This window comes from Meles meles, chromosome 21, assembly GCF_922984935.1.
Source record: "Meles meles chromosome 21, mMelMel3.1 paternal haplotype, whole genome shotgun sequence".
Taxonomy (NCBI): Eukaryota; Metazoa; Chordata; class Mammalia; order Carnivora; family Mustelidae; genus Meles; species Meles meles.
In genome coordinates, this window is record NC_060086.1 from 20,776,092 (window position 1) to 20,803,618 (window position 27,527).

The following is a 27,527-nucleotide window of genomic DNA, read 5'->3' on the forward strand; positions in this document are numbered from 1 at the left end:
GTCTGGGCCTCTCTCTCAAGAGGGCACATACACTTGGGGAAGGGCCAGTAGGGCCGGGACTCGAACCAGGACTTTCTATCTCCAGACTGGTGTTATTCCTCTGCAGCCCTGCCTCCTGGCCTTCAAATTCTTCCTTCCTCGACAAAGCAGGCAGCCCATCCCATCCTCTCCTCTCCTAACACGGAACACCCAGCGACAACATCTCATCAGTAGTTAGCCTGCCCCCCACCCAGCCCTTTCTCTCAGACCCTCCCAAGGTAATCCCAAAAGAGACTCCCCATGTAGAGGCAGTGCCCCAGGGGGTGTAGTGAATGCATGAGGCAGAATGAATCCTGTAGACCCCTGGGGTGTGGGTGGGGTGGGATGCCCAGGATGGGGGGGCAGGTGCTGTGACTTGGGGCTTGGGGGGGGTCTCATCATCTGTGATTGGGAGACTCAGAGGTGTGGCCCCAGATCCAGCCTGTCTCACCTACCCCCAGCCTTCCTGCCTGCACCTTGGTTTCATGGAGGGGTTAGTTCCAAGCCTTGGAGCTGACATCAGAGGACCAGGGATTCCCCTCACCAGCCCAAGCTGAAAGCAGGGGACTTGAATTCCAGTCTTCATTCTGTCACTGATCTGTTGCGTGGCCCTGAGGAAGACTTCCCCTCCCTAATTCCATCCTGATGTCACATCTGAAGCTTCTAACTTCTACTTCCCGGGCTCAGGATTCCCATGCAACCCCGTGGAGTGCCCCACGGGGTCCAAGCCATAACGGGGTACTCGGAAAATGATCATAAAATTGGTGGATAGTTCTTTTTCCTCTTTTTAAAATCATCTAGGTTTTAATTTCCCTACGTAATAGCAGCATTTGAAAACCGTTACTACTTTTAAATGAGGAACCTGAGGTCCAGGGCTGGCCAGTGACTCACCTGAGGTCACCAGAAGTATTAGGTACATACTAGAGTCCAGAGCTTGGCACCCTTGGCTTCCTTTCCAGCCCTTCCCAGCCTTCACCACATCCCTTCCATTTCCTGCTGGGAGCCCAGCCCAAGCTTCAGCTCACCAGCCAAGATCCACATTTGGAAACAGAGGCCCAGGTAGACAGAAAGGGGCCCAGCCCCATCCTCCAGGGATGGGGACAGAGGCTGGAGCCGCCCTCCTTGGCTCTCTGGTTTCTTGGTGAAGATCTGCTAAGATCGTCGGCTGAGGACCGTATCCAGCTGCCCAGCTTCCCACTTGACATCGTCAGTACCAGTTGCTAGCTATTGGGGATATCTGTGCACATAACTGGCACGAATGCCCACCCTTGTGGGTCTCAGACTCTAGCACATGGAGACAGACCAAAAAAGGGGAGAGAGAAAGTGTTAGATGTTTTTAAATGTTATATAGAAAAATAATGCAGGGAAAGGGATAGAAAGTGGGCGGGGAGGGACGCCTGGGTGGCTCAGTCAGTTAAGCATCTGCCTTCATCTCAGGTCATGATCTCAGGGTCCTGGGATAGAGCCCTAAGAAGCAGGCTCCCTGCTTCTCCCTCTCACTCTGCCTGCCACTCCCCCTGCCTATGCTTGCTCTCTCTCTCTCTCTGTCAAATAGATAAACAAAATATATATATTTTTTAAAGTGCCAGGGGGGACTTAATAGATACAGGCAAATAATTTCAATGAAGTGAATGTATATTAAAGATAATGTCCACAAACTATGATTACATGGGCTTTCTGGAATCTAATGAAGGGAATCTATAAAAAGCTAAGAAAAAAATACTTAATACAGTTTAAAGTTTACTTGCTGAAATGAAGAAAAAAATACAGATAGTCACTATCACATTTAATGAACATGCTGAAGTACAGAGCTAGAAGAACAAAGCAACACACTTAATGTGCATTTTTAAAAAAGATTTTAATTTATTTTTTGACAGAGAGACAGTGAGAGAGGGAACACAAGCAAGGGGAGTGGGAGAGAGAGAAGCAGGCTTCCTGCTGAGCAGGGACCCCAGTGCTTGGCTCCATCCCAGGACCCTGGGATCATGACCAGAGCCGAAGACAGATGCTTAACAACTGAGCCACCCAGGCGACCAGCCCACAATGTGCATTTTTTAAAGGTATAAAATCTATAAAATCTCTTTAAAGGTATAAAGCCTACCTTTTACAACCAGAAACGAAGTAGGACAAAGTACAAATTAATAATCTTTCTTCAACTCATCAAGGAACTGAGGTGATAAGGCAATCAACTGATCTCACATTCAGAACAGGATAGATATCTTCAGTTAGAAAATAGAATATTTATTTACTTATGGCAGACACTGATAAATACCATCTAAACTGACAAAAATAGTAATCTAGAATTTTGTTTTAACAAAACCCACTGCAAATCAAAAACATGGGTTAAAAATGAAAGTATGTTAAAAATAAAAAAGATAAACCATGTAAACACTAATCAAAAAGAGCATGCCCTTCAACGGACGAATGGACAAGGAAGATATGGTCCATATACACGTTGGAGTATTATGCCTCCATCAGAAAGGATGAATACCCAACTTTTGTAGCAACATGGACGGGACTGGAAGAGATTATGCTGAGTGAAATAAGTCAAGCAGAGAGAGTCAAGTATCATATGGTTTCACTTATTTGTGGAGCATAACAAATAACATGGAGGACAAGGGGAGATGGAGAGGAGAAGGGAGTTGAGGGAAATTGGAAGGGGAGATGAACCATGAGAGACCAGGGTTTTGAAGGGGCGGGGGGGGGGGGTGGGAGGTTGAGGAACCAGGTGGTAGGTAATAGGGAGGGCACGTACTGCATGGAGCACTGGGTGTGGTGCAAAAACAATGAACACTGTTACGCTGAAAAGAAATTTAAAAAAAAAAAAGAGCAGGACTTGCCATATTAATTTCAGACAGAGTAAACTTCAGGGGAAAAAAAAAGGCAATATTATCATGGGTAAAGAGAGACATCACACTCTGATAAAAGGACAGTTCTTCAAAAAGACGTAACAATCTTAATTGTGTCTCTACCTAAACAATACAGCATCAAAACACATGAGAGAAATTGATAGATCTAAAAGGAAAAAAAATATATATATCCACAGTTATGGTTGGAAACTGCAACATTTCTTTCTAGAGAAAAGAAAAGAGAAAGTGCGAAGGACAGGGTTGCGTCTTTTAATGAGGTCAGTGAAGACTCTGTTTGAGAAGGTGACATTGGAGCAGGGACCATAAGAAGAGAGTGGGCTTTGCAGATAACCAAAAGAAGAGTGTTCCAGGCAGAAGGGACAGCAGGTGCAAAGGCCCTGAGGCAGCAGCATGCCTGGCATGTTCTAGGAGCAATGAGGGAGACAGTATGGCCGGAGTGGTATGAATGAGGATAGAGGAGGCAAGATAAATGAATATACAATATCCATTGCAGACAGGACTTATGGCAGGAAGGAATGAGCTATTCAGGGGAGGAAGCCTGTGACAAGGGGTAGGCTGAGAAGGGGGGGACTACCAAGAAGACTATGGTTTTCTAGACAAAGAGAAGAGCTTGTGGAAAGGCAAGCTGGTATGAGATGGTGGATCGTATTCAAGAAGAAATCTCCAGTTGCTGGAACAGAACAGGGCGTCGGGCAGGGATGAGGCTGCAGGGATCAGCCTTAGCCAGACAGGGAGGTGCAGAGAATCAACAAGAGACAGAAGGCCTTGGGGAACCCTCAGAGAAGGTTGGGAGGATTGGGAGGTTGTGGTGATAGAGCGGGAGATGGAATTCAAGGTTTGAGGGGCACAGCAGTTCTGAGCAGTTCTGGGTAAAGGATGGGGAGTGGTTGTGGTCAGAGGGTAAGTGGGCTGGCTTGCCTCCAGATGTATGGCAGGACTTGGGGGTGAGAAAGACAGCCAGACCTAGGTCTGTCCTCACCATCAATCTCAGGATGTTTGGGGACCCCCCCCAAGTGGGGAGCCTCAAGGGCATGTGGTGTGGGGGAATGAGCTGTCACCACTAGGGGACACTGCAAAGGAAATTATTTCGGGCTAGGGAGGTGCCAACTGCATGCTCTTCCTTTTCCTTCTCCTCCAGGCAACCCTCTGGGATTGCTCCCCCAAATGTACTGGTACTTCCCAAGCAGTTGGTTCCAGGCGGCCCTCCTGGGCAGGGCCAATATAGGGCTGAGGAGGCAGAGTATAGAAAGGGAAAGCCCCCTTGGTTTCTGTCTCACTGCAGGGACTCAACAGGGAAACCCCACATGATCCCAAAAGGAAAGTGGGCCTTGGGGAAGACTGAGAAACCCCCATCTTGTCCCTGAAGATGGAAAATCCAGGGCGGGGCTAAGGGTGGAGCCGTGCTGGAAGGGAGACTGGTGGTTGGTACAGCCCAGCCCTGACAGCCGTCTGCAGAGCAGAAACACACAGAGCTGGATTATTCTGGGACCTGACTGAGCCCCATCCTGAACTCACACAACCCCAGCCTAGTGAGCCCTGATCCTAGACATCAACAGAGCTCTTATCCCAGCCCAAGCCTGGGTGCTGACCTGAGTCACGGGCTCTGTCAGAGCCACAGCCCAAGCTCTGCACCCAATCTGGACAAGAGCTCGAAGCCGAACCCCAAATGGTCCCAAGCAGACCCTCCAGGTCATTGATAGCTCTGACCCCAAGTACAGACAGAGGTGGGATGTTGACCTCAGACAAAGGTCTAGACCAAGTCCTGATCCTGGTTATAGACTGGGCGCTAATCTTAGATCTTACTCTGGTCAAAGACTGAGCTGTTGGCTCTGAAGGGGACATTCTCATCCGCCCTGACCTTGGCCGTAGACTGAGCCTTGATCTTGCCCAGCCTGGGACCCCACTGCTCCACATCAAGCCCTATCCCAGCTCCACAAGGAGCTCCCCACTTCCTTCACAGTCCCTCCCTCAGCCATCTGGTAACCCAGAAAAGAGTGGGATGACTCAAACCCCCAAGTCCTCTCTGGTGGACAATCCCCTTACCTGGCCATCTGTCTTCTACAGGACAGCGAGCTGGTGATGGAAATAGGAGAATAATGACAGAGCAGTGAAACAGAACGGCTTGAGTCTCCGGGACCTACCGGTCCCTAGAACTCACCCAGGAGAGGGGACATGAGTGTAGGGCCAGTCCTGGAAGCTCAGCAGGGGGTCTGGAGCTTGGCTTGACCGAAACCCCAGCTTCCCGCCACCCCCCTCTGCACCTCCCGCCCCCTCTGGGAAGGGAAATGACATTTCCCCATTTCAGCAAAGGGTGGTGAGGAGAGAAGACTGAGCGCAAAGCCGAAAGTACAAGCAGGACGGAAAGTGAAACCGGCGCAGCCCCCAGTATAAGACCCCTGCCCGGGAGATGGCTGGCCACACAGGCTGGGCCCTGCTATGGGCCAGATGGCAGGCGACCTTGGCTGGCGTGAGTCTGAGGCCAGGGCTGGGGGTGGAGGGTGGGCAAGCCTGGCTGACACTGGGCAGGGGATGGGAGGGCTTGACGGGTGTGAATGGGGGCAGTTACTTGGCCAAGACTAAGAATACAGGATACGGTCGACCGGAGAATGGGAATGAGTCTGGCATGAGTGGGGGGGTGGAGCAGAGACAGAGGGATGATCATTCAGCCAGGGCTGGCCAGAGGACAGGATGAGAAAGATATAGATAGGCAGGTAGTTCGACCAGGACCAGGACCAAGGAGGTAAATGAACAGTTTGGTTTGAGTGAATGAGCGGGGACAAGACAGTCTGGCTGACGACTGGGGCTGGTAAAGAAAGAACAGCAGGAGGAGTTGGCTGGAGTGTGGGGCTGGGGCCAAGGACTCTGCAGCCTAAGTGGGTCAAGGGTCTGTAGCTTGGAAGGAGATCTGATCCTCTGTGGGTGACTCAAGGAGTCAGAGCCCAGAACCAAGCCACAGGAAGAGGAGCAGATAGTAGAGCCTTGGTAAGGACCAAGGGCTGGAGGATGGGAATAGAGCCAAAGCCAAGGACCCAGGATTGGGTACAGAGGGTAGGGAGAAGCCATGGGAAAGGTCTGGAGCTCCAGAGCTCAAATAGGATGCATTGGGTCAGTAGGAAATGGCACAGTTCAGTGCTGGGTGGGCAATAGCCACCAGAGCCCGGGGGCATGCACTTTCCCTCAAAATAGAGCTAAGAGGAACCCCACGCCATTGGAAGTCTCTGGGATGACAAGAGGGTCCCTAAGCCAGGGGATCCTGAACATGGGGGTCACAGGCACTGCCCCCCACCTCTGGAAGTACATTGGTGAATGGAAGTACCCAGAAACTCCCCTTGGTCTTTATTTATAGGACAATTCGGGGAGTGGAGCCCAGGGGTTAGAGATCAAGATCGGACAGAGGAGAGGCATGGAGAGGAGGGTGAGCAGGAACAGACTTAGACTTACAGCCTAGTTTTGGTTTGTGTTTCGAGAATTGTGTAACTCCAGTGATTGCTAGATTTCCTCTCCCTGATGGAGAAACCGCCAAACACTGTCTTCTTCCCATGGCTCCCACCCTAGGGCCTCCCCCCCCAACTCTTCTTTCCAAGAAACGTAGAGCAGGAAGTACTTTCAGAAATCAGCTGGTCTCACTCCCCCATTTTATAGACGGGAACCTGAGACACAGAGATAGATGACTTGCTCAAAGGAAGACCCTGGATGAGAAATCGAGGTTCTGCCTCCCATTCTGGGCTCTCCTCCTCTTCCTGGCACCCCCTGCTCTTCCAACACTGCAGAGTGACCCACCTGCCTTGGAGGTGGCTGGACCAAGCCGTCCTTCTGACTCCCTGGGATAGAGCCTCTGGCACTGCCCGCCCACCTCTGGGGCTCTAGTTCAGGCCATCAGAGCTGCCTGGCTAAGCTCAAGGAATCCTCTGGCAGAACACAGCATGCCTACTGCAGGGGAGGTGGCTGCCTCCTCTAAGTTCCCTGGGGGAAGCACCCAGGCTCTGCATTTGGGCAGATCTGGAATCCAGTCCTGGTTCCCTCACCCTCTAGCTATTTGAACTTGGGCTGGTCAACTTCCCTGAGCCTCATTTTCCTCATCTGCAAAATATAATAATATGATAGCCCCAGGGTACCACATACAGTTGAGCAGGTTGTTCACCAAGAAAGAGATTTAGCCAAGGGAGTTAGTGGGGATCAAGATCCAGCCTGACATCTGCTTGCAAAGGTGGGTACTCTGTGCAAGGTTGTGTCTGTCTTGGAGAAGGGGTAACTTCTATTCATTCACACAGAGCTGCCATATGGTATCCTCAAAAGCTTCCATCTTATTGATGGCTGTGCGGGGTCAGCGAGATGGCGCACTGGGCTTGCCTAGAGCCCAGGCTAGAAAGGGCACGTGAGTTCTTCTCAAGCTTTGCCCTCATCTGGCCCACCATCTCCCCCTCTCTCCAGGGCTCGGCCTTTTGCTGCTCTCCTTGCTCCTGGCTAGAGCTGGTGTCTGGGGATTCCCGAGACCGCCAGGGAGGTCCCCCCTGAGCCTACAGGAATTGCGGAAGGAGTTCAAGGTCAGCCTGCAGCTCGCCAGGAAGCTGCTCTCCGAGGTTCGGACCCAGGCCCACCGCTTTGTGAGTCTCCCTAACGCAACCGGTTTTGAGGGTGGGCAAATCCCCACTCCCTCTGGCCCTCACTAACAGACCTTGCCCCACAGGCTGAATCCCACCTGCCAGGAGTGAGCCTGGACCTCCTGCCCCTGGGGGATCAGCTCCCCAACGTCTCCCTGACCTTCCAGGCCTGGCACAGCCTCTCTGTGAGTTGGTGGATGGTGGATTGGGGCAGGAGAGCTGGCAGTAAGCCTGGGCCGGGTGGATGGAGATGGAAGTCGGGGATCGAACAGAATATGGATTTGGGGAGGAATCAGATCTGGATGAAGCTGAGTATGTCATTGGATAGAAAGATTCAGCTGGAATAAAGGAGTGGTGTGAGAACAAGGTTGTACATATGGAGGAGAGAGAGGTTTGGGACCAGGAGTGGGGCTAGGGTTGGAAGGAGGCTAGAGACAAGATAAAAACACAAGTGAGGGGATGGATGGGGAAAGGGGATGGAGAGGAAGGGGTCAGAGTGGGGCTGTGGACAGAGAGTGACAGGATGGTGGAGATGGGGCTGGGTTTGATCCTCAGCCTGTGAGCCTTGTCTGACCCCTTCCCTTCCTTCCCACAGGACCCAGACCGGCTCTGCTTCCTCTCCATGATGCTTTGCCCTTTCCATGCCCTCTTGGGAGGCCTGGGGAGCCAGGGGGGCTGGACCAGCTCCGAGAAGATGCAGCTGTGGACTATGAGGCTGGATCTCCGGGATCTGCAGCGGCATCTACGCTTCCAGGTAGTGTGTTCCCCCCACCACCCCGCCTCCTCAACACCCAGAGACTAACACCAAAAATTGAAGGTCTTTGGCTCCCTCTTAAAAACACAGGTTTGGGTAAGTGTGGAGGGAGATGCTCTAGACCCTCTTTCAAGGGGGGCTTGCTCTGCCCCCTGAATCTCTGCCCTCTCTTGGGGTCTTGGTCTGAATAGCCCTGGAGTTCCCAGAATGGCTGTTGGCATCAGCAGGCTGTGCAACCAACCTGGCTCCCTTCTCCCTCAGCCTCTCACACCACCAAGCCTTCCTGAACATTTCCAAGGGAAACTGGCATTTTCCTCTTAACAAAAGGAAAATAGGGTCTCCTGGGTGGCTCAGTCAGTGAAGCATCTGCCTTTGGCTCAGGTCATGGTCCCAGGGTCTTGCGATCGAGCCCTGCATCAGGCTGTCTGCTCAGCAGGGAGCCCGCTGCTCCCCCTGCTTGTGCTCTCTCTCCCTCTCTCCCTCTGAGAAATAAATAAAATCGTAAAAAAAAAAAAGGAAAATAGAAAATGCAAGCAGCCTAAAAGCTAGCTTTCCCACCTCTCTGCCCATTTCCAATCCTAAAATGACCCTTAAGAGAAGAAATTCTGGAATCCCAAGTGCCCAGGGTAATCCCGGATGAATGTGGTAGCTCCAATGAGCAGCAGCAGCAACTTGCTCTATGACTTCCATTTTCTTTTTTTTAAGATTTTATTTATTTATTTGACAGACAGAGATCACAAGCAAGCAGAGAGGCAGGCAGAGAGGGAGGAGGAAGCAGGCTCCTCCATGTTGCAGGGCTCCATCCCAGGATCCTGGGATCATGACCTGGGCCGAAGGCAGAGGCTTTAACCCACTGAGCCACCCAGGCGACCCTGACTTCCATTTTCTTGAACCAAAAAAATCAGGCAGGACGTGGGAGATGGTGACATAATGGGAGCTCTAAAGGAGGGGCTGTCCGGGGATATCGTGCCCCTTGTGGTCTCTGATGTCATTCTGTACCAGCGGGCACATAAAGGAACAGGGATGCGCTCCGGGGTGCAGCTGGGCTGTTGTCTGACCCGTGGGCATCTCCCCGCAGGTGCTGGCAGCAGGACTCAAGCTCCCCGAGGAGGAGGAGAGTGAGGAGCAGAAGGGGCGGCTGGAACGGGCTCCGGGGAGTCCCTCGCAGGTGTCTGCGCAGCCGTCATGGGCCCAGCTCCTCTACACTTACCAGCTGCTGCACTCCTTGGAGCTTGTCTTGGCTCGGGCTGTGAGGGACTTGGTCTTGCTCTCCCAAGCCGGACACACAGCCCCAGCCTTGGGCTGCTCGGCGTCTGACTCCCGGCCCTGATGGGATGACTTCTCAGCCCCTTCCCTTCACCCTTCAGGACCTGAGGACTGGAGTCTGGGCAACGGGACAGCTTCTGGTTCATGGGCCTTAAACGAGGCAGGACTCCACCGGCTTCCCGCCCCAACCCCTCCCCAATAACTTAACTCCCCTCCGGTCCCTGGCAGATATTTATTTGTTGGATATTTATTTATTGTTTAGGGAAATGATGGTTTATTTATTGTTTCAGAGCCTGCTTGCTGTCCTTGGTTCAGGCCACCATGCGGGGTGCCCAATAAAGCACTCTCATCCTCCCTTGGCCTCTTCTTTTCAAAGAAGGGGTACCTGACCCCCAAAGGACAGGAGTCGGTAGCCTCTGGTCACCCTGGGCCTCTTTCTGCTCCTAAATTCTGGGGGCTCCTTCCCCTATTCTGTCCTGCTGGACTGGTGGTTTCCATGGTAACTAGCAGAGTTGCGAGATTTTTGAAAGCTCAAGGTCTCTGGTGCCCCTCTGTTTCCCACTGCAAATGGAGCTCGTAGGCGCCACTGACCTCCTTCTTCTGGGCCAGTTCCCACCCCCGAGTTTGGCATGACTATTCCACAGCTCCCCCGAAGGCCCCCGGTGGGGACTGGGAGCAATCGGGGAGGGAAGGCTGCAGGGAGCATTGTCCCGTCCCCTTGGTCCTCCAGACAGCCAAGACAGATGGGAGAGGTGGTCAGCACCTGCCATGAGAGGCGGTCCTGGTGGGCCAGGAAGTCCATAGGCCGCATCACCGAGTTGCGCTCCTCAAGTTCATGGTTCTCCAGGCGTCTGGTTCTGTCGGCCCCATGAATAACACACTGAAAAACTGCGGCCCAGAGGCAGAAAGTGTGTGTCCAGAGTAACAGATGGAGAGAGGTGACACAGGGTTCGTTGGTCCTTCTGACTCTCACTCAGGGCCAGGCTCCCGGGGGGCTCAGGGGCCCCTCACTGCAGCTTTGGCTGGCCCAGGCGGGCTTGCAATTCCTGCATCATACCCACGTGTGCAAGGCCAAACCTGCGGACGGAGACAGGTGATGGGAGCTGGCTTCCAGGTGGCCACAGCCTCCTCCGCACCCCAGCCCAGCCACCTTGCCCCCTGGGCTTACCCACGTCCCAAGGGCCTTCTCCTGGCTGGCAGTGGGGTCCCTTCAGGCTTTGGGGGGCTGGGTTCTGGGGGCTCCTCTGCTTGGAGAAGTCTCTGCTCCGGGGCCGACAGCTGTTCCTCTGGTGGGGGGCTGGGAGGCACCTCTTGCTGCTCAGGCGCGCGGGTCCGTCGGGAAGACGGCCGGGAGCGGGAGCGGCGCAGCGAGGAGTTGCGAGACAGGTGGACCCGGCTCCGGGGGGCGGAGACGTCCAGGAGAGCCCCAGGGAGCAGGGCCTGTGGGGAAAGGGGCACAGGGTACCACGGGGCCAGATTCGAGATTCCGCTCTATCCAGCCCCGGACCCCAGCTGGAGCTCTCACCTCACTCCAGAGGCTGCGAGCACCTCCTCCAGCGCTTCCTGCCGTCTCCCCCGTCTCCCTGTGGGGCCCACGCTCGGCCTCTGCAGGCTCCGGGCTTGTTGACTGGTCCTCCTGGCCCTGGACGTCCTCCAGGCCTTCTGGAACAATCTCCTCGGCCTCTACTCTCCGGTCTTCAGTCTCCTCAGCATCCTCCACATCAAGGGGTCTTCCTGCCCCTTCCTTGGGTTGGTGGTCCCCACATCCCCCCTCACTGCCTTGCCTCTGCTCCTTCATTTGCCATCCCACAGCCTCTTCTTCCAACAGCGTCTGTCCTCCCGGGAGCCCCTCGGCTTCCCTTGTGGCCACGGTCCCCTCTGCCCTCACCACCTGGGAGTCCGAGGTAAAGCCATCCATCCCACAGCTTCCTTCCTCCACTGCAGGCTCCCTGACCTCCATCCACTCTCCCCTGGGCTCGCCCTCTCTGGCCTCCAAAGCCTCTGCCTGGGCCGCTCTGCCAGCCACCTCCTCGTCTGCTGAGCCCTCTGGGCCAAATCCCGGCCGGCCTCGGTTTTCTCCCCCTGTAACCTCCATCAGCTCCACGCCTCCCCGAACCTCCTGCCTCCCTTCTGAGCCCCAAGCTTCCCCAGCCTCTCTTGCGGGCCCTCCCTCCGCCCCAGCTGCCCTTCCGTCCAGAGCTACATCATCCCTCGCTATCTCAGCCGCCAAAGAACTGGCCCCTGGGTCCTCGCTGTCCTGGAGGCTCAGAGTGGCCTCCCCTAGCCTCCCATCTCCGCTGGGTGTTGGGTCTGCCCCCCAGGGCACCGTGGCCTCCACCTCCTCATCCTTGGTTTCTTTGGCATCTGACTCTCCCAGGGACTGACCTGTCCCTGCGTCTGCCCCATGTCTTCCACCCAGCTCCTGGCTCTCTGCTCCAAGGGTCTCTCCCTCCTCTGCTCCTATTTCTTGGTCTTTCTTCCACTCCCCGCCTGCCTCCGGGACATCTGGGAGCGCAGACTCTCGGCCTCCCTCAGCCTCGTCTGGTGCCCAGCCTCCTGAAACCTCCCCCTCTCCCGCATCTGCTTTTTCCTCCCGGGTATCCCCTCTTTCTACATCCCTTCTCTGGTTCTCCCAGGCCTCTGCCCCAACCAGGCCTCCCATGATCCTGGGGTATTCCTCCGGGCTCCCTCCCATCTCCTCTATGCTCAGGGCTGAAGCGCCCCAGAGCTCTTCCTCGGGCTGCTTCGCTGGGGTCTGGGGGCCCGCCACCGGCTCAGGTTCCTGGCCTTCCGTGACTTCATGCTCAAGGTCACCCCACCCCAACCCACTCCACCCCTGTGCTTCTCCACCTGTCTGAGCCTCCCCATCACTCCTCTCCCGGCTGGACTCCTTCTCAGGACTGCTGGCCTCTGGGGTCACTTCGAGGTCAGCATCCTCTTCAAGCTCATTTGCCAAGTCGTCCTTGGGCAACTCAGCCTCTGAGGCCCGGCAAACCTCTTCCTCCTCTTTGGCCTTCTCTGTCGCCACCTCCTCCTCCAGACGGGCTGGAACAGTCCTGATCGCTGAGGTTTGCTTCCCCTCAGCCTCTTTCCCTCCCTGATTTTCCTGGACCTCAAAGCCCTCCCTTACCTCCCCCTCAGACCCCTGGCCTTCTTCAGCCTCCCCCCCTGCACTCTGCTCCTTAGCTGGTTCTTGCACACTCTCAGTACCCAGGACCTGGGTCTGTTTGAGGGAAAAGCTCATCTCACCCTCTCTATTCTCATCCGCTTCCTCCTCCTGCTCTCCCCTGGAGGCCTCCTCGAATGCCCAGGTCTTCCCAGTGCCCTCCGAGGTCTTTTCTCCTGAGACTTCCCCATGGTCTGTCGTCCTGGCTCCTGAGAGGTCACCCTCCTTTCCAACTGAGGTTGTCCTGGCCTCTACCCTGCCTAAAGTTATCCCAGCCTCCTCCATGCCAGAGGCTGACCCATCCTCCTCCCTTTCTAAGACTGTGCTGTCCTCCTCCCTGCCTGAAGCTGTTCTGTCCTCCCCACTGTCTAAGGCTGGGACATCCTGCTCCCTGCCTGAGGCTGTCCCGTCCTCCTCCCTTTCTAAGACTGTGCTGTCCTCCTCCCTGCCTGAAGCTGTTCTGTCCTCCCCACTGTCTGAGGCTGGGACATCCTGCTCCCTGCCTGAGGCTGTCCAGTCCTCCTCCCTGACTGAGGTTGTCCCGTCCTCCTCCCTGCCTGAGGCTGTCTCGTCCTCCTCCCTGCCTGAGGTTGTCCCGTCTTCCTCCCTGCCTGAGGCTGTCCTGTCTTCCTCCCTGCCTGAGGCTGTCCAGTCCTCCCTGCCTGAGGTTGTCCCATCCTCCTCCCTTTCTAAGACTGTGCTGTCCTCCTCCCTGCCTGAAGCTGTTCTGTCCTCCCCACTGTCTGAGGCTGTCCCATCCTCCTCCCTGCTTGAGGCTTTCCCATCCTCCTCCCTGCCTGAGGCTGTCCCAGCTTCCTCCCTGCCTGAGGTTGTCCCGTCTTCCTCCCTGCCTGAGGTTGTCCCATCCTCCTCCCTGACTGAGGCTGTCCCGTCCTCATCCCTGCCCCAAGCTGTCCTGTCCTCCCCACTGTCTGAGGCTGAACCATCCTCCTCCCTGTGTGAGGTTGTCCTATCCTCCTCCCTGCCTGATGCTGTCCCATCCTCCTCCCTGCCTGAGGCTGACCAGTCCTCCTCCCTGCCTGAGGCTGACCAGTCCTCCTCCCTGACTGAGGTTGTCCTGTCCTCACATTCTGTCCCCAACTCCTGTGCTTCCTGTGCCCTTGTGCCTTCACTACCCCTTAGGACCACCATCAGCTCTTCTTCCTGCCTGGCCTGTTTGGCTGCAGACTCCTGGATCTCCTCTGCAATTGCCTCCTTGACCTTCTCTAGTGACTCCCTGCTATCCCCTGCAGCCTTTTGCCCATTGGCACCTACCACCCCCTCAGGCTCCCTGTGCCAGGTCCACTCTGGCTCCGCCTTCCTGGCCACCTCTGGTTTTCTTTCCCTGATCTCTTCCGCCTCCTCCTCCTGTTCCCAGGTTCTTAGTGACTCCTCTCTCTTCACTTCCTGCTCACTGGGCCCTTGACTCTCCTGGGCTTGGCTGCTGTTGTCTCGACCAGCCTCAGACCCTGCTTCGGACTCCTTTCTGGTCTCTAAGTGGGCCCTTGGCTCCTGGCACCTGGAGGCCTTGGCTGCCTCCTGGACCCCAGTGTCTTGCCTCTCTGCCCGAGACCTGTGGGAGCTGCCTTCTTCCCAAGCCCAGGTCTGTTCTGTAGCTGAACTTCTCTCCTGGCATCTTCCAGCTTCTCTGGGCCCTCTCAGCCCTCCATCCTCCTGGCTTTGGCTGCCTCCAAGGCCCTCCAGGGCCTCCTGGGCTTCCTTCTTTTCAGGTTTCCCTTGCCTTCCCGCAGCCACCTCCCCCAGTTCCTCGGCTGCCCTCTCCTCCTTCCTGTCTGCCGTAGGGACTTCATCTCCCATAAGGTAGGAGACAAAGGAGCTGAGGGAATCCTAGAAGGGAAGGGGGAGGGGACAAGGCATTAAGGGGAGGGCTGGGCCTCTCCCTTGGGACCCTGGCCCAGAGGAACTCAGGCCACAGAAGAGGGGGTCTGGGCTCTAGGAGGGGAAAGAGAATTGGATTTGCAGAAGGAAGAGAAAAGGGGCTAGATTTGGGGTAAGTGGATGTGTCTATGGAGGTGGGGGGGGGGATTGAAATCCAGAAATGATCAGGCTAGGAGTCTACCTGATCCTGGGAAAGGGATCATGAGTCTCAGGAGAGTCTCAGAGGGAGGAGGGAAGGTGAGGCCCCAGGGAGCAGGGTGAAACTCTCTGGCATCTCTTTGCCCCTCTCACCAGCGCTCCCCGCAAGGCCTGATGCAGCCCAGGGAGATGTAGCCGGAGGAAATCCATCCTGTCTGTCTCCGTCTGTGTGTCCAGAAAGCTGACAAATGACCGCCCCCACCTACTGAGATGAGGCAGTCTTCCCCAGGGCCCAAGACACTTCCTCTTCCCCTGTGTCTCCCTGACGCACCCCCTATACAGGCCCTGCCCACCCTCTGCAATGCCCACAGCAGCTCCCAGCCTGGGCTGGGCAATGGGTGTGCATCGCACAGGGGACTCAGGTGCATATTTGGAGCTGAAGAGCAAGGGGGGAGGCCATAAAGAAAAACCTGGGAGCAGCAGACCTCAGAATTGGGGAGGGGGGAAGGGGGCGTGTGGCAAGAGCAGCTCAAAGTGACTCAGGTCTTGTATTCACACCTCAGCCATTTCCTGCTCCCCCCAAGCCACAGCCACTCTGTGAGAGGAAGCTGGGGTTTGTGGTTCCTGTTTTGCCTAGGGACAAGGAGTGGGAGTGAAGAGGGGCTGGTAAGAGCTTTGGCTTCTCATTTTAGGGTCATTAATGCTTCCTTAAGGGGAAGAAGGGGCTGGATTGGTGGCTCCATTGCCTATTCCCTCATCTGTAGTCATTCTTGTCAAACAAAACTTGCTAAGCTTTGTATTGTGGTTATTTGTGTCTACCTTCCACCCTCCTGTGAGTTCCTTGAAGGCAGAGGCCATGTATGACATGTTGCTGAGTTTGTAGGGTCCCGCATGGGTAGTAGGACCCCATTTTTCACTGGCTGAGTAACCTGGGAAGCAGACCAAAGGGGGCACATTTCAAACAGCAGTCTGAGGACTTGGTGGTGAGAAAGAGCTGGTAGAGGTGAGCACCAGCTGGTGGAAGCCCATAGAAGAGAGTAGCAGGGGAAGGACTCAATGAAGAAAATTCAGGATGCTGCTTTACCACCTAGAGGAAGGTAAGAGAATAATCACTTCTTATTTTGGACTATGTGAAGCGACTTTGATCTACACCTCTTCCCGCAATCCCCTGCCTGATCCCCACTTTCCAAATTTCAATTAGACAAACCAGATGAGATCACAGAATCAGAATCTTGGGCCTTAGAATCCTCTGGTCTAAGCATTCTTGATGCAGGCAAGAATTCCACCGCAGCCTGCTGAGACAAGCACGTCTGCCTCTGGTACTCTATTTCCTATTGTTTAAAGAGTCTGTACAGTCAGCTTCAGGTCTAACCTTGTATCCTCACCAGCAACTTTTTTTGTTGTTGTTGTTTTCTCATGTGTAAAAAGGGGTGGGGGGGATTTCTGTGATATTCTTTGGTTCTGGGATAATTTGGGGAAAGGGATCTCTTTAATGTTTTGGATATTGCCAATAGACAGAAAATTCTCCTGAGAGTTATCTTGATTTTCAGTTCTTGAGGCAGTCTAAGGGCAACAGAGAGGAATAAGAATCCCCTGAAGCTGGCTGTCTTTGTTCCCCGCCAGAAACCGGGACTAGAGTAGCCCGGTAGCCATATTTATTTCTGGCAATTGAGGGCCGGGAAAGAAGCTGAAGCAGCTCATTGCCATGACTAGTACTGGCAAGGAAGGCCAAGACCTTGCGCCCGCTAGTCTAACGTCATGGCTCTTCTTGCTGATCCTACCCGCTCCAGTTCTAAACCAGCGGTTCCAGGGTTCTCCCGGCCTCTCTCTGTCCCCCGCCCCGAGGCTGGGAAAGCCTGAAGCCGAGACAGAGAGAGGACCCGGAAGTTGGGGGGTGACCTCCAAGCACGTGATGAGGGGCCCGCGGGCGCTGTCACGTGACCCGCCAACCTGTGGTACCTCGGATCCGAACTTGCAGCTGCTCTTAAAGGTACAGACCCTGGAGGCCCCTGCTTTAAAGGGGGCTGGGGCAGAGTCCCATGGGTGGGGCACAGTGGGTGTGCGAGGGCGCGAGATGGACCCCGGGGGTAACGTGGTGGGTCGCCCCGAGCGAGTGCAGCGGAGAAGCCGGAGCTGGGACCTGCCGTGGGGCGTTGATCCTTCTCATCTGTCGCAGACCCTCGCCCGCCTGGCTGGAGCCAATCCTGGACTCTCGCTGACTTTGAACCCTTCGCGGGACCTGAACTTGATGCCATGGGAGGCTGTGCGGGCTCGCGGCGGCGCCTTTTGGATTCCGAGGGTGCGTATTCTCGCCCACCCTCCTGAGAGTGACAGCCTCTGCCCCGCGACCCACCTGACTTGGGGCTCAGGCGCTGACTCGGCCCCTGGGAGGACACCTGTGGGGCCTTCGTGCACTTGCAAGTGGGATGGGGGTCATGCTCTCTTCTTCTCGCCCTCCCAGGGGAGGAGACCGCCCCGGAACCTCGGCCCCCTCTGTCGGACCGTCGGGGCGCCCTTTGGAGGAACGTGATGGGTTTCTGGTGAGTGGCCCGAGGAGTTCAGCAGAAGTAAAAATGGGGTGGGAAGAGTTGAGAAGCAACAGGAGGAAAAAGGGAGGAAAGAGCTGAGCTGTGAAAAAGGAGCTGAATTCACAAATATTTACTGAAGCCATTGGTTTGCCCTAAGGCAGTGTGTAAACTTTCAAGACTTGACTCAATTTACTTCCCACCTTCAGGCTTGGACCAGATCCTCCTATCAGCTGTAGGACTACTTACTTTACTTTTTTACTCCAAGGAATTCAGACTTTAAATTTATAAATAAGTGTATTTTTTTTTAGAAGAAAACTTAAATCACTACTCTAGATGGGAAGCCAGTGTTTTTCCTAATGCACGTTTTAATAAACGCGTCTACACTTTTTAAAAAGCCATCCATCGGGGCGCCTGGGTGGCTCAGTGGTTTAAAGCCTCTGCCTTCAGCTCAGGTCATGATCCCAGGATCCTGGGATATAGCCCCACATTGGGCTCTCTGCTCAACAGGGAGCCTGCTTCCCCTCTCTCTCTGCCTGCCTCTCTGCCTACTTGTGATCTCTCTCTGTGTCAAATAAATAAATCAAATTTTTTAAAAATAAAAAAATTAAAATAAAATAAAAATAAAAGGCCATCCATCTACCTCCTGAAATCATTCCAATTTTGAGCCTTGGGAAATCCTTCTAGCGCTAACCTGAACCTTGAGGGCTTAGGTGGCACACTGGGTTGGACGTGACTTCCCGTGTAATTCTGAAAGAGTCCCATCACCTCTCTGAGCCTCTCTTCTTGACAGCAGCAAAATGGGAAGAACGGCAGGACCCCTTCGTGGGCTTGTGCAGAGAGCCCATGAAATCTCTGGCACTGGGCCCAGTTCCTTTCCCACCACTGAGCACAGCTCTGGGAAATGAGAGTCAGCAAGAAAAGATCCTTCATGGGTCATAAAGGGCTTTGGTAGGATCATCTTTTAACCCCCACAGCACCCTGTGAGGTAGTGAGAAGGAAAACCTGTGTCCCCATTTACACGTGGGTAGCCCAAGGCCACTCAGGTAGGAAGCAGCAGGTGTGGAACCCAAACACAGTCCTTTGAGCTTCAAGCCCCAGGATCTTTCTACTGTTCCACAACACATCAGAGAGCATGGATCAGTGCGTGAGAAACGCCCCAGGAACTGAACCATGATGGGAGCTTGGAGGGAGAGTCATCAAGGAATACTCTCTTCTCTTCTTGGGAGAGATAAGATGTGAACTCAAGTCTGTCTCCCAAAGCCTGTATTTCTAGCCCTAACACCGAAATGCAAATGAGGTCTGGTGAGCGAGAACAACAGGCCAGCTGATGGAAGGCCACAGGAAGGGGAGATTTGGTGCTAGGACTGTGAGTAGATTGTTAAGCCTGGAAGGAGGTTAAGATCTGTTCTTATATGTCAGTTATATCTCAATAAAACTGATGGGGAAAAAAAAAGTCTATCCTGCTCACTCCAGGCTCCTGGGCCTTTGTAACAACTTCTCTTACGTGGTGATGCTCAGCGCTGCCCATGACATCCTTAGCCACCAGAGGGCATCTGGGAACCAGAGCCATGTAAGTGACCGTCTCTAATGCCACCACCGTGTTTAGTCCTTATGGGAAGATGGGGGACTCCCCCTAGAGCAGGAACCCCCTTTGAAAAACTAATGGGATAGGGGTGGCCCAGGGGTGGGGCAAGGGGACCAAAGTTCCCAGCTTCCCAGACCACAGAGCAAGGAAGGGTTTTAAAGCATCGATTGGTGCCACGTGTATAAACTCAAAGGTTGGCTGGGTGGGGCCATGGTCTGTGATGGCACTTCTTAACCGCGGTGCTGTTAATTTTAGGCTGGAGAATTCTTTGTTGTGGAGCTTTCCTGGGCATCGTACAGTGCTTAGCAGCACCCCTGTCCTCTACCAGTAACATACCCCTTGTTCTGTAGTTGAGACGAGAATGTCTCCAGGGATTGCCAGATGTTCCCTGGGGGGGGTATAATCACCTCCAGTTAAGAACCTCTTGTCTATGATGAGCTGGAGGCGGGGGTGGGGGGGGTGTAAGTGCCAAAGGAGTACAACCACCACCTTGCAAGTCCAAGTCCAACAGGGAATTTGGTCCAAGATCAGCTTTTCTGGAAAGCCATTTTTCCCCTTGGCTGAGTAGCTACAAAGACTTCATAGAATTATTTAAAACGCTGGCATTTACATATTCACGTGTCTGCCTAAAATAGTTACTTGAAATCCTCAAGTCAGGGGATGCTCAGGTGGTCCCACATGAGCCCAGCAGGGAAACAAATGAGACCAGGCTTGGAGCCCCAGGGCATTAAAAAACTGGACATCCTCCTAGGCGCCTAAGGAGAGTGGGGCAAAGAGGAAAGGGTCACCACAGGAGTGTGGTTTAAGCCCACCCTCATGGGTCTCTAAGTGAATCTCCTTTTTCGTTCTCAGGAGAGAGGGATGCATTTCCAGACTGGGCATAGAGAGGTCCACTCCCGATGTGGCAACCACACCCAGGCCTTCATTGGAAGACGTCCTTAGAAATATTTTTAGATCAGAGGAAATAAGGTGCTTAGGGAGGATACGGCTCACTCTCCTACCTGTGCCTTGTTCTAGAACGACAGTAAAAATTTGGAAGCCTCAATTTAAAACGAAAGCTCCTGAGTGTGTTACCCAACTGGAGCCCATGTATGGGGCCATCTTGGGCTTTTGGGTCCTTAGTTTGAGCTTTGTGCTGTAGGCTTCCCCGCCCCCATCGTGCACATAGAGAAACCGAGGTCCCAAGAGGCCAGTGTTGACCCAAGGCCATCCCTCAAGTCAGGGCTGAGCTGGGACTGTAGCCAGGCCCTTTTTGTGTCACCTCTTGCCTTCCTGGGTGAAAGAGCTTCCTCTGTCGCCAGGTGAACCCGGACCCACCCCTCACCCCCCACAATAGCTCCTCTCGATTTGACTGCAACTCCGTCTCCACGGCCGTGAGTACCCATCTGGTCCTCCCCTGACCCCCGCCCCCTCCCTTAGCACCCAGCTGCGGCCGTCACGATTATCATAATTAAGACATTTCCTGAGCCTTTTCTGTGTGTGGCGTCCATCAGCTCATGTAACCCCCAGCGGTCCTACGAGCTAAGCACTGTAACCAGCCTCTATTTTTCAGACGACGGAACTGAGGCTCTTGACACAAAGCTAAGGAGCCGCAGAGCTGGGACTTGAACCCAGACCTGTCTGACCTCAGAGCCTGTGTCTGTAGCCAGTGTCTGTCTTCCCTTGGTCACTTGGTCGGGAGGCTTGTCCCTGGGACCATCGGGGGTCTCATTCTGTTTCTTCTGTTCCAGGCAGTGCTCCTGGCAGATATCCTCCCCACCCTCGTCATCAAATTGCTGGCTCCCCTTGGTCTGCACTTGCTGCCCTACAGGTCTGAGAGGGGGTGGCCGGCAAAAGGGCAGGCAGGACCCGAAGAGCGGGGCGGCCGTGAGGGCTCAGGAAGTGGCAGGAGGGTTAAGGCGTTGCAGGCAGAGTCTGACCTCCCTCTTCCCTCCCTACCTCTCGCCCTCAGCCCCCGGGTTCTCGTCAGTGGGATTTGTGCTGCCGGAAGCTTCGTCCTGGTTGCTTTTTCTCATTCAGTGGGGACCAGCCTGTGTGGTGAGTGTGAGGTTTTGTGTCAGGTGGGGAACCCAGAGGAGCCAAAACAGCATTGTGGGGTGGTCCCCCCAACTTCTGAGAGGAAGGGGATTGTTTTTGTAACCCTCAGAAGCCTGCTGGGACTGTCATGAGGAGGAGATGGGAGATGAGGTCATTTTGGAGGGGTGAGGGGTGGTTGGGGTCGGGTGGGGGGCAGAGATAGGAGGAAATGTACACGGAGCTCGAGATGAGCAGAGTCACCAGGACTCCATCCTGGGGGCGGCTGAGGCGTCCAGGATGAGTTCTTGCTCTGGTGTCGGTAACTGGGTAGATGGGGGGTCCCATTCCCTGTGAGAGGCATGTGGGGGAGCGGGTAAGTTCTCCTTCAGATCTGAAGGGGATCTGAGCTGATGCAGAGGAGGCCGTGGCCAGACCCCTCAGGGGATCGGGGATATGGCGGAGGCCAGGTGTGGCCATTGCCATGCTTGTCCTCCTCCCCAGGTGTGGTCTTGGCTAGCATCTCATCGGGTCTGGGGGAGGTCACCTTCCTCTCGCTCACCGCCTTCTACCCCAGGTAAGCAGGCAGGCCGGGAGTTGGGGAGAGGACCCCCCGGTACTGGCTTGGGTCCTTCCTCATCTCTCGTTTTCTTCTCAGGGCTGTGATCTCCTGGTGGTCCTCAGGCACTGGGGGAGCAGGGCTGCTGGGAGCACTGTCCTATCTGGGCCTCACCCAGGCCGGCCTCTCCCCGCAGCACACCCTGTTGTCCATGCTGGGTGTCCCTGCTTTGCTGCTGGCCAGGTAGGCTGCCTGGGCTGGGCGGATGAGGGAGCCGAGGGGAGAGCTAGATCAGACTCCCAATCTCCAGATCCCAGAAGCCTCGTAAAGAGGGCATGTGGGTTCCAGACCGGGGGAGGACTGGTTTGAGTTCTGGAGCTGCTGCGTGTTGGCTGTATAGCGTGGGATAGGGTGCCTCACCTCTCCAGCCCTCCTTGCTTCCCTGTGGGGAGACGTGCGCACGGCATCCAGTATGGAGTGGATCCTGAGATGATTGGGTGGGGCAGGGGGGATAGGGTGGACTTTCTTTACTGATTTTGAGGCTATTGGGAAAAAATGTTAACTAGCCGGTCAAACCTGTGATTTCCCCGATGATTGCTTGGGACAAGGCCGTGTAGAAAAAGTGAATCAATTTCAAAGAAAATCATAAGCAAAAAAAATGTATATTGGAGGAGTCTAGGCATGACCGAGTGTAGACATGGTCTCTATTGGAAGAGACTGACATTGGAGAAATTTGGGCCCAGCACAGCGTGAGCACGAAATGAGCATTAGAATAACAATGACAAGAAAACAGCGGAGGACTTGCCTGGTGTGAGCCAGCAGGCTGAATGGGTAGCAGTCGGGCCCACGGGTAGCAACAAGGAGACAAATATCAGCTCTAAGGAAGGAAGCACCTTTCCGCAGTTGGAGCTTTCTGGCACAGGATGGGGGTGGGGCTCACAAGGAGTGAAGAAATGAGGGGGGCCCCCTGGGAGGGAGCGGCCCCCCCAGCCCGACAGAGGACCTTCGGTCTCATCTTCCTCCCACCCGTTCTAGCTATTTCTGTTTGCTCACACCTCCTGAGCCCCAGGACCCTGGAGGGGAAGAGGAGGCAGAGACCTCCGCACGGCAGCCTCTGATAGGCAGCGAGGCTCCGGAGTCAAAGCCAGGTAGGAGACCCAGGAGTCCCTCGGAGCCATCGCTCTCTCCCCGGAGGGGCGTGAGCCTTTCCTCTCTGTGGTGGATGTGGTCGGGAGGGCAGGTGGACAGCAGTGCTGGTTGTGGTAAGATCCAGTCGCATTCATCTATTAAAGAGCTACACACTGGGGCACCTGAGTGGCTCAGTCGGTTAAGCATCTGGCCCTAGATTGCATCTCAGGCCATCCTCTCAGGTTCGTGGGATCGAGCCCCGCCTTGGGCTCCACACTGAGTGTGGAGTCTGCTTAAGATTCTCTCTCCCTTTGCCCCTACCCCTATTCACGTTCTCTCTCCCTCTCTCTCTCTCAAAAATAAATAAATCTTAAAGAAAAACTGCTCAGTGAGTACTTAACCATGCACTGATCTTTTTTAAGATTTTATTTATTTGGTAGACAGAGATCATAAGTAGGCAGAGAGGCAGGCAGAGAGAGAGGGGGAAGCAGGCTCCCTGCCGAGCAGAGAGCGTGATGCAGGACTTGATCCCAGGACCCTGGCATCATAACCTGAGCCGAAGGCAGAGGCTTTAACCCACTGAGCCCCCCAGGCGCCCCACCATGTGCTGATTGATGAGCCCTCTAGGTACCAGGTGACTGAGATGAGGAAAGGGGGCCCATTCATAAACAAGTAGCTGAATCAGAAAGATGTTATCTTTTAAGCTATAAACAAGTAGCTGAATCAGAAAGATGTTATCTTTTAAGCTTTGGTAAGTGCTGGCCGGACAGAAAGCAGGGATTGCTGCTAGGAACTTGGGCGGGGGAGGGGAGGGCGGGGAATAGAGAAGGCTCCCACCTAGAGGCCATGGTCTGTGAAGGCCTTTTTGAGGAGGGGTCATTGGGCTGAATTTTGAATGACAAGGAGTCAGGTCACAGGCCAGGGAACAGCATGTGCTAAGATCCTGAGGTGGGAAGGAGCTTGAATGTTCGAGAAGCAGAAGGAAGGGGCCAATGTGGCTGGGTTGGAGATGTATGGCTATCAGACCGTACAAGAGCCATGGAGAGGTCCCACCGGTTAATCCCCCCTTTTTTTAATCGTGGTAAAGTTTACCAATTTAAGCATTTTGGGGAGCAGAGGGAGAAAAAAAATCTTAAGCACAGAGCCCGATGGGGGCTTGATCTCGAGACCCTGAGATCATGATCGGAGTTGAAATCAAGAGTCAGACGCTCAACGGACTGAACCACCCAGGAGCCCCTTAACCATTTTTGGTTGTACAGTCCAGTGGCATTTAAGTGCATTCACGCTGAGAGTGTGAATGTGGTTGGTCCTTGCCCACCAGCACCCCTCTGCCCAGTCCGTGTGCCAGCCTCACCTGTCCTTCCCTCCCTCCGTGCAGACTCCAAGTCAAACCTCTCCTTTCCAGAAAGGTGGACCGTGTTCAAGGTATGGCTGGGTGGCTCTGGCGCCCCCCTGTGGCCGGTGCCCGCCTGCCGGCCTTCCACTTAAATGTCTTCTGACTCTTCCAGGGCCTGCTGCCATACATCGTCCCCTTGGTGGTGGTTTACTTCGCGGAGTATTTCATCAATCAGGGGCTGGTGAGTGAGGGCTGCTGGGGGTGGGGGTGGAAGTAGCCGTCGAAGCGGGGCCCCGCATGTTTCCAACCACCTGCCCTGTCCGCTCTTTGCTGCAGTTTGAGCTCCTGTTCTTCCGGAACACGTCCCTGAGTCACGCTCAGCAGTATCGCTGGTAAGAAGGGTGAGAGGGTGGGTGGCGGGACGGGCAGGGGTCTGAAGGGGAGCCCTTGGTGCTAGGGCCTGGGGGTGGCCGCGGCCACCCTGCTGAGGGGCTTCTTCCTCCTCTCTGCCTGCATGGAAGGTACCAGATGCTCTACCAGGCCGGCGTCTTTGTCTCCCGCTCTTCTCTCCGCTGCTGTCGCATTCGTTTCACGTGGGTCCTGGCCCTGCTGCAGGTACCGAGCCCCGCCCTCCCTCCGTTCCCACCTTGGTTCCCAGTTTCCCAGACCCCAGGCTTCCTTCCCACTTCTCCAAGAAGTGTGTCACTCGCTGTCAGGTTCTGAGCACAAGGAACAGAAGGCCAGCAGGGCTCTGGCTCTGTGTAAAATGTGTGGCCTTGGGAGCCCGGCAAAACCCGGGCACAAATCCCAGCTTCCATTCTCTGTAGCTGTGTGATGTCGGGCAGGTCCCTGAACCTGCCTGAGCCGAGATGGCCTTGTCTGTGAACCGGCCGTGGCCAACATCTACTTCTCAGGGTGGTTGTGAGACGCAGAGACGGGAAGTGTTTTAATCCACTGGAAGCACACACTTAATCCTTATTTCCACGAGCCTTGTGCAGAGGCACAGGCTTTCAAATAGTGTTTCTGTGGGTTAAAAAAAAAAGGTACTGTTCTTTTATTCTGGATGGTTCGTTACAACAAAATCAACGATGTCACAGCCAACAGGTCATTTCCCACAAGGCTGGTGAGCAAATTTAACTCCCTGTGGCGGAAGTAGTCCAGTGTTAGGAGAACACACACCGTTCTTACCCATGGTCCAACCGAAGTAGCTTCACAGAACCAGCCTTCAAGGTCACAAGTCGATAGCCCCTGGAAGTTACTATCAAAATTAACCTTCCTTTAGTCCAGGAAAGCCCTTTTCAATAAACTGAGCCCAGTTCTAGGATAAAAAGGGTAGAAACCAAGTATAGTTTGCCCTTGACTGTTACAGAGGACCCTGTGACTGTCCTTCAGCTTTCTCCCTTCTTGATCTGAGTGGGCATGCCAGCCCAGGGTCCTGTACCCTGAAGGCCCCGAATCATGTCAACAATTCTGAACTCTGAGGTTCTTCGTTAGACGCCACTGAAATGCATGGCTTAGGACTTTCCATAGAATTAGAGGCTTATAATCATTGAATTCCATTACAGAAAGCGCCTGGCCACGTGCTACAGACAGACGCATTAGAGGGATGTCGCCAGTCACATTAGCATTGCTGGGATGTGTTCTTTTTTTTTTTTTTTTTAAGATTTTTTAAATTTATCTGACGCAGAGAGAGACCACAAGTAAGCAGAGCAGCAGGCAGAGAGAGAGGGGGAAGCAAGCTGCCTGCCGAGCAGAGAGCCCCACCCGGGGCTCGATCCCAGGACCCTGAGACCACGACCCGAGCCGAAGGCAGAGGCCCAACCCACTGAGCCACCCAGGCACCCCAGGATGTGTTCTTTTAAAGGCAGATCTCTGAGCTCACCTCAGACTTAATGAATTAGAACCTTCGAGGGCAAGGCCTGCGTGGTCACGTGATGCCCAGTGATCTGTCTGTGCAGTCAAATATGTGCGCCGCCACAGCTCAGGCCTGGGACACTGGGGTCCTGTGGAGGACTGGGGCACAGAGGGGAGACCTACTCCCTTGGGTGGGGTCAGAGAGTCCTCCTTAAAGACGTGAGAACGCCGTAGCCAGGGTTTCTCAACCTCGGCGCTGTTGACATTTGGGGTTGGATCATTCTTTGTTGTGAGGCTGTCCCGTGCACCGCAGAATTGAGCGGTATCTGTGGCCTCTACCCACTCCCTCCCCACTCACGGCAGCCAGGAACATCTTTAACCATTGCCAAGTGTCCCCTGAGTGGCAAAAATCACACCCAGTCAAGAACTGCTCATTGACACCCATAGTCTCAGTCTGGTAAAATGGTGAGGGAGGGGCGGGCCTCTCTGTTCAGGGAACCCTTGGGAGGAGGCACGAGAGCCCAGGAGTGGGAGGGTCCTGCTTCAAGCTGAGCTGTGAACAGTGGTAACCAGGAGATCCCAAGTGAGGGAAGGAGAATAGTGTTCCAGGAATGACATGAGCCAAGGTGCGGTTGGGAGAGTGACCTATGACATCTAGGGTGCCAGGACAGGATCGGGAGAAGGCCTGCCTCAGATCCCAGAGTCTGGTAGGCCCACGGGGTGCTGGGATTGGATCTGGGTCTGTCAGCCCTCTCCTCAGCATCTCCCCGAACCAGGGGCCACTGGATGGGACCGCAGCCTCTGGTCCCAGGCTGAGCCCTCCCCGCCACCTGCCTCCCCAGTGCCTCAACCTGGCCTTCCTGCTGGTGGACGTGTGGTTGAGCTTCCTGCCCAGCATCTACATCGTCTTCCTGGTCGTTCTGTATGAGGGGCTTCTCGGAGGTGCCGCCTACGTGAACACTTTCCACCAGATTGCCCTGGAGGTCAGCATGGGCTGGGTCAGGGCTGCGGGGGCGGCTGGGTGGGGGGTTGGGCTCTCTGGGGAAGGCCTGGGCCGGGGTGGCTAGTACCGAAGCCTCACCCCTGCTTCCTGCCCTCTGCAGACGAGTGATGAGCACCGGGAATTTGCCATGGCAGCTGCCTGTATCTCTGACACTTTTGGAATCTCCCTGTCGGGGCTCTTGGCCCTGCCCCTGCACGACTTCCTTTGTCACCTGTCTTGACACTCCGGCTTCTCAGGACATGGAACACACTAGTCTGGGCCTGCACGGACAGGTGGGCGAGTCAGACCGCAGGCGCACAGCCCAGAACTCACCCATGAGCCCTGCCCCAGGCTTGCCTGAGCGGCTGGGGTGCAGAGACGCGTGGAGGTCCCGGTCTCCTTTGAGCAAGCCGGCAGTGTTCGCCCTCTCCCAGGCTGGCCTTGGGGACTTTCTTCGTGGTGTTACATCCTCAGAATAAATGCCTATTTTATTAATTGACTCCTGTGCCATTTTTCTGCTTGGAAACAAAATGTTCTTTTGTTATATGAGGGATACAAACCCAGTCTGAAATATATATGCAGGAGAGTATAAAGAAAGCATTTCAGCAGATTTCTACCTGGTCTTTGAGGCTTTACTTATTCATTCACTCATTCATTCATTTCATTCATTCACTGTCTGATGCAATCTGCGTATATTTTCCCCCAACATGTAAGTTGCAAACATAGAGGTTGAAAGAATTCCTACAATAAGCACGGGTATATACACCCCCTGGGTTCTGTGGGGAACATTTTGCTACAGTTACTTTGTGACATGTAACACTCCATCCAAA

General features: G+C 54.6%; 3 protein-coding genes across 7 annotated transcripts; 2 read left to right on the forward strand and 1 right to left on the reverse strand.

Annotated features, from left to right (window-relative positions):
• Positions 1-5,223: 5,223 nt before the first annotated feature.
• IL27 (interleukin 27) lies at positions 5,224-9,863 on the forward strand. 2 transcript variants are annotated; one of them, XM_045993181.1, is made up of 5 exons: positions 5,224-5,355; positions 7,320-7,492; positions 7,576-7,674; positions 8,085-8,243; positions 9,322-9,863. In XM_045993181.1, the coding sequence occupies exons 1-5, from the start codon at positions 5,325-5,327 to the stop codon at positions 9,571-9,573; spliced, it is 714 nt and encodes a 237-aa protein (XP_045849137.1). In that variant the 5' UTR covers positions 5,224-5,324; the 3' UTR covers positions 9,574-9,863. The 2 variants fall into 2 exon arrangements, with proteins under 2 accessions (XP_045849137.1, XP_045849138.1); XM_045993182.1 differs by having other exon boundaries at positions 7,320-7,468.
• Positions 9,626-15,136, reverse strand: APOBR (apolipoprotein B receptor). 2 transcript variants are annotated; one of them, XM_045993177.1, is made up of 5 exons: positions 14,866-15,136; positions 13,175-14,523; positions 11,035-12,958; positions 10,678-10,949; positions 9,626-10,586 (listed from the first exon to the last, which is right to left on the reverse strand). In XM_045993177.1, exons 1-5 carry the CDS (start codon positions 14,920-14,922, stop codon positions 10,517-10,519), a joined length of 3,672 nt encoding a protein of 1,223 aa, XP_045849133.1. In that variant the 5' UTR covers positions 14,923-15,136; the 3' UTR covers positions 9,626-10,516. The 2 variants fall into 2 exon arrangements, with proteins under 2 accessions (XP_045849133.1, XP_045849132.1); XM_045993176.1 differs by having other exon boundaries at positions 9,629-10,586; positions 11,035-14,523.
• A 142-nt stretch (positions 15,137-15,278) lies between these two features.
• On the forward strand, positions 15,279-27,196 carry CLN3 (CLN3 lysosomal/endosomal transmembrane protein, battenin). 3 transcript variants are annotated; one of them, XM_045993178.1, is made up of 17 exons: positions 15,279-15,809; positions 16,503-16,702; positions 16,889-17,011; positions 17,174-17,252; positions 18,714-18,810; positions 20,127-20,198; positions 20,556-20,635; positions 20,777-20,862; positions 21,343-21,415; positions 21,497-21,640; positions 22,433-22,545; positions 23,847-23,950; positions 24,034-24,102; positions 24,198-24,253; positions 24,383-24,476; positions 26,558-26,698; positions 26,819-27,196. In XM_045993178.1, exons 3-17 carry the CDS (start codon positions 16,966-16,968, stop codon positions 26,936-26,938), a joined length of 1,374 nt encoding a protein of 457 aa, XP_045849134.1. In that variant the 5' UTR covers positions 15,279-15,809; positions 16,503-16,702; positions 16,889-16,965; the 3' UTR covers positions 26,939-27,196. The 3 variants fall into 3 exon arrangements, with proteins under 3 accessions (XP_045849134.1, XP_045849136.1, XP_045849135.1); XM_045993180.1 differs by having other exon boundaries at positions 23,904-23,950; XM_045993179.1 differs by lacking the exons at positions 15,279-15,809; positions 16,503-16,702 and having other exon boundaries at positions 16,719-17,011.
• Positions 27,197-27,527: the final 331 nt, after the last annotated feature.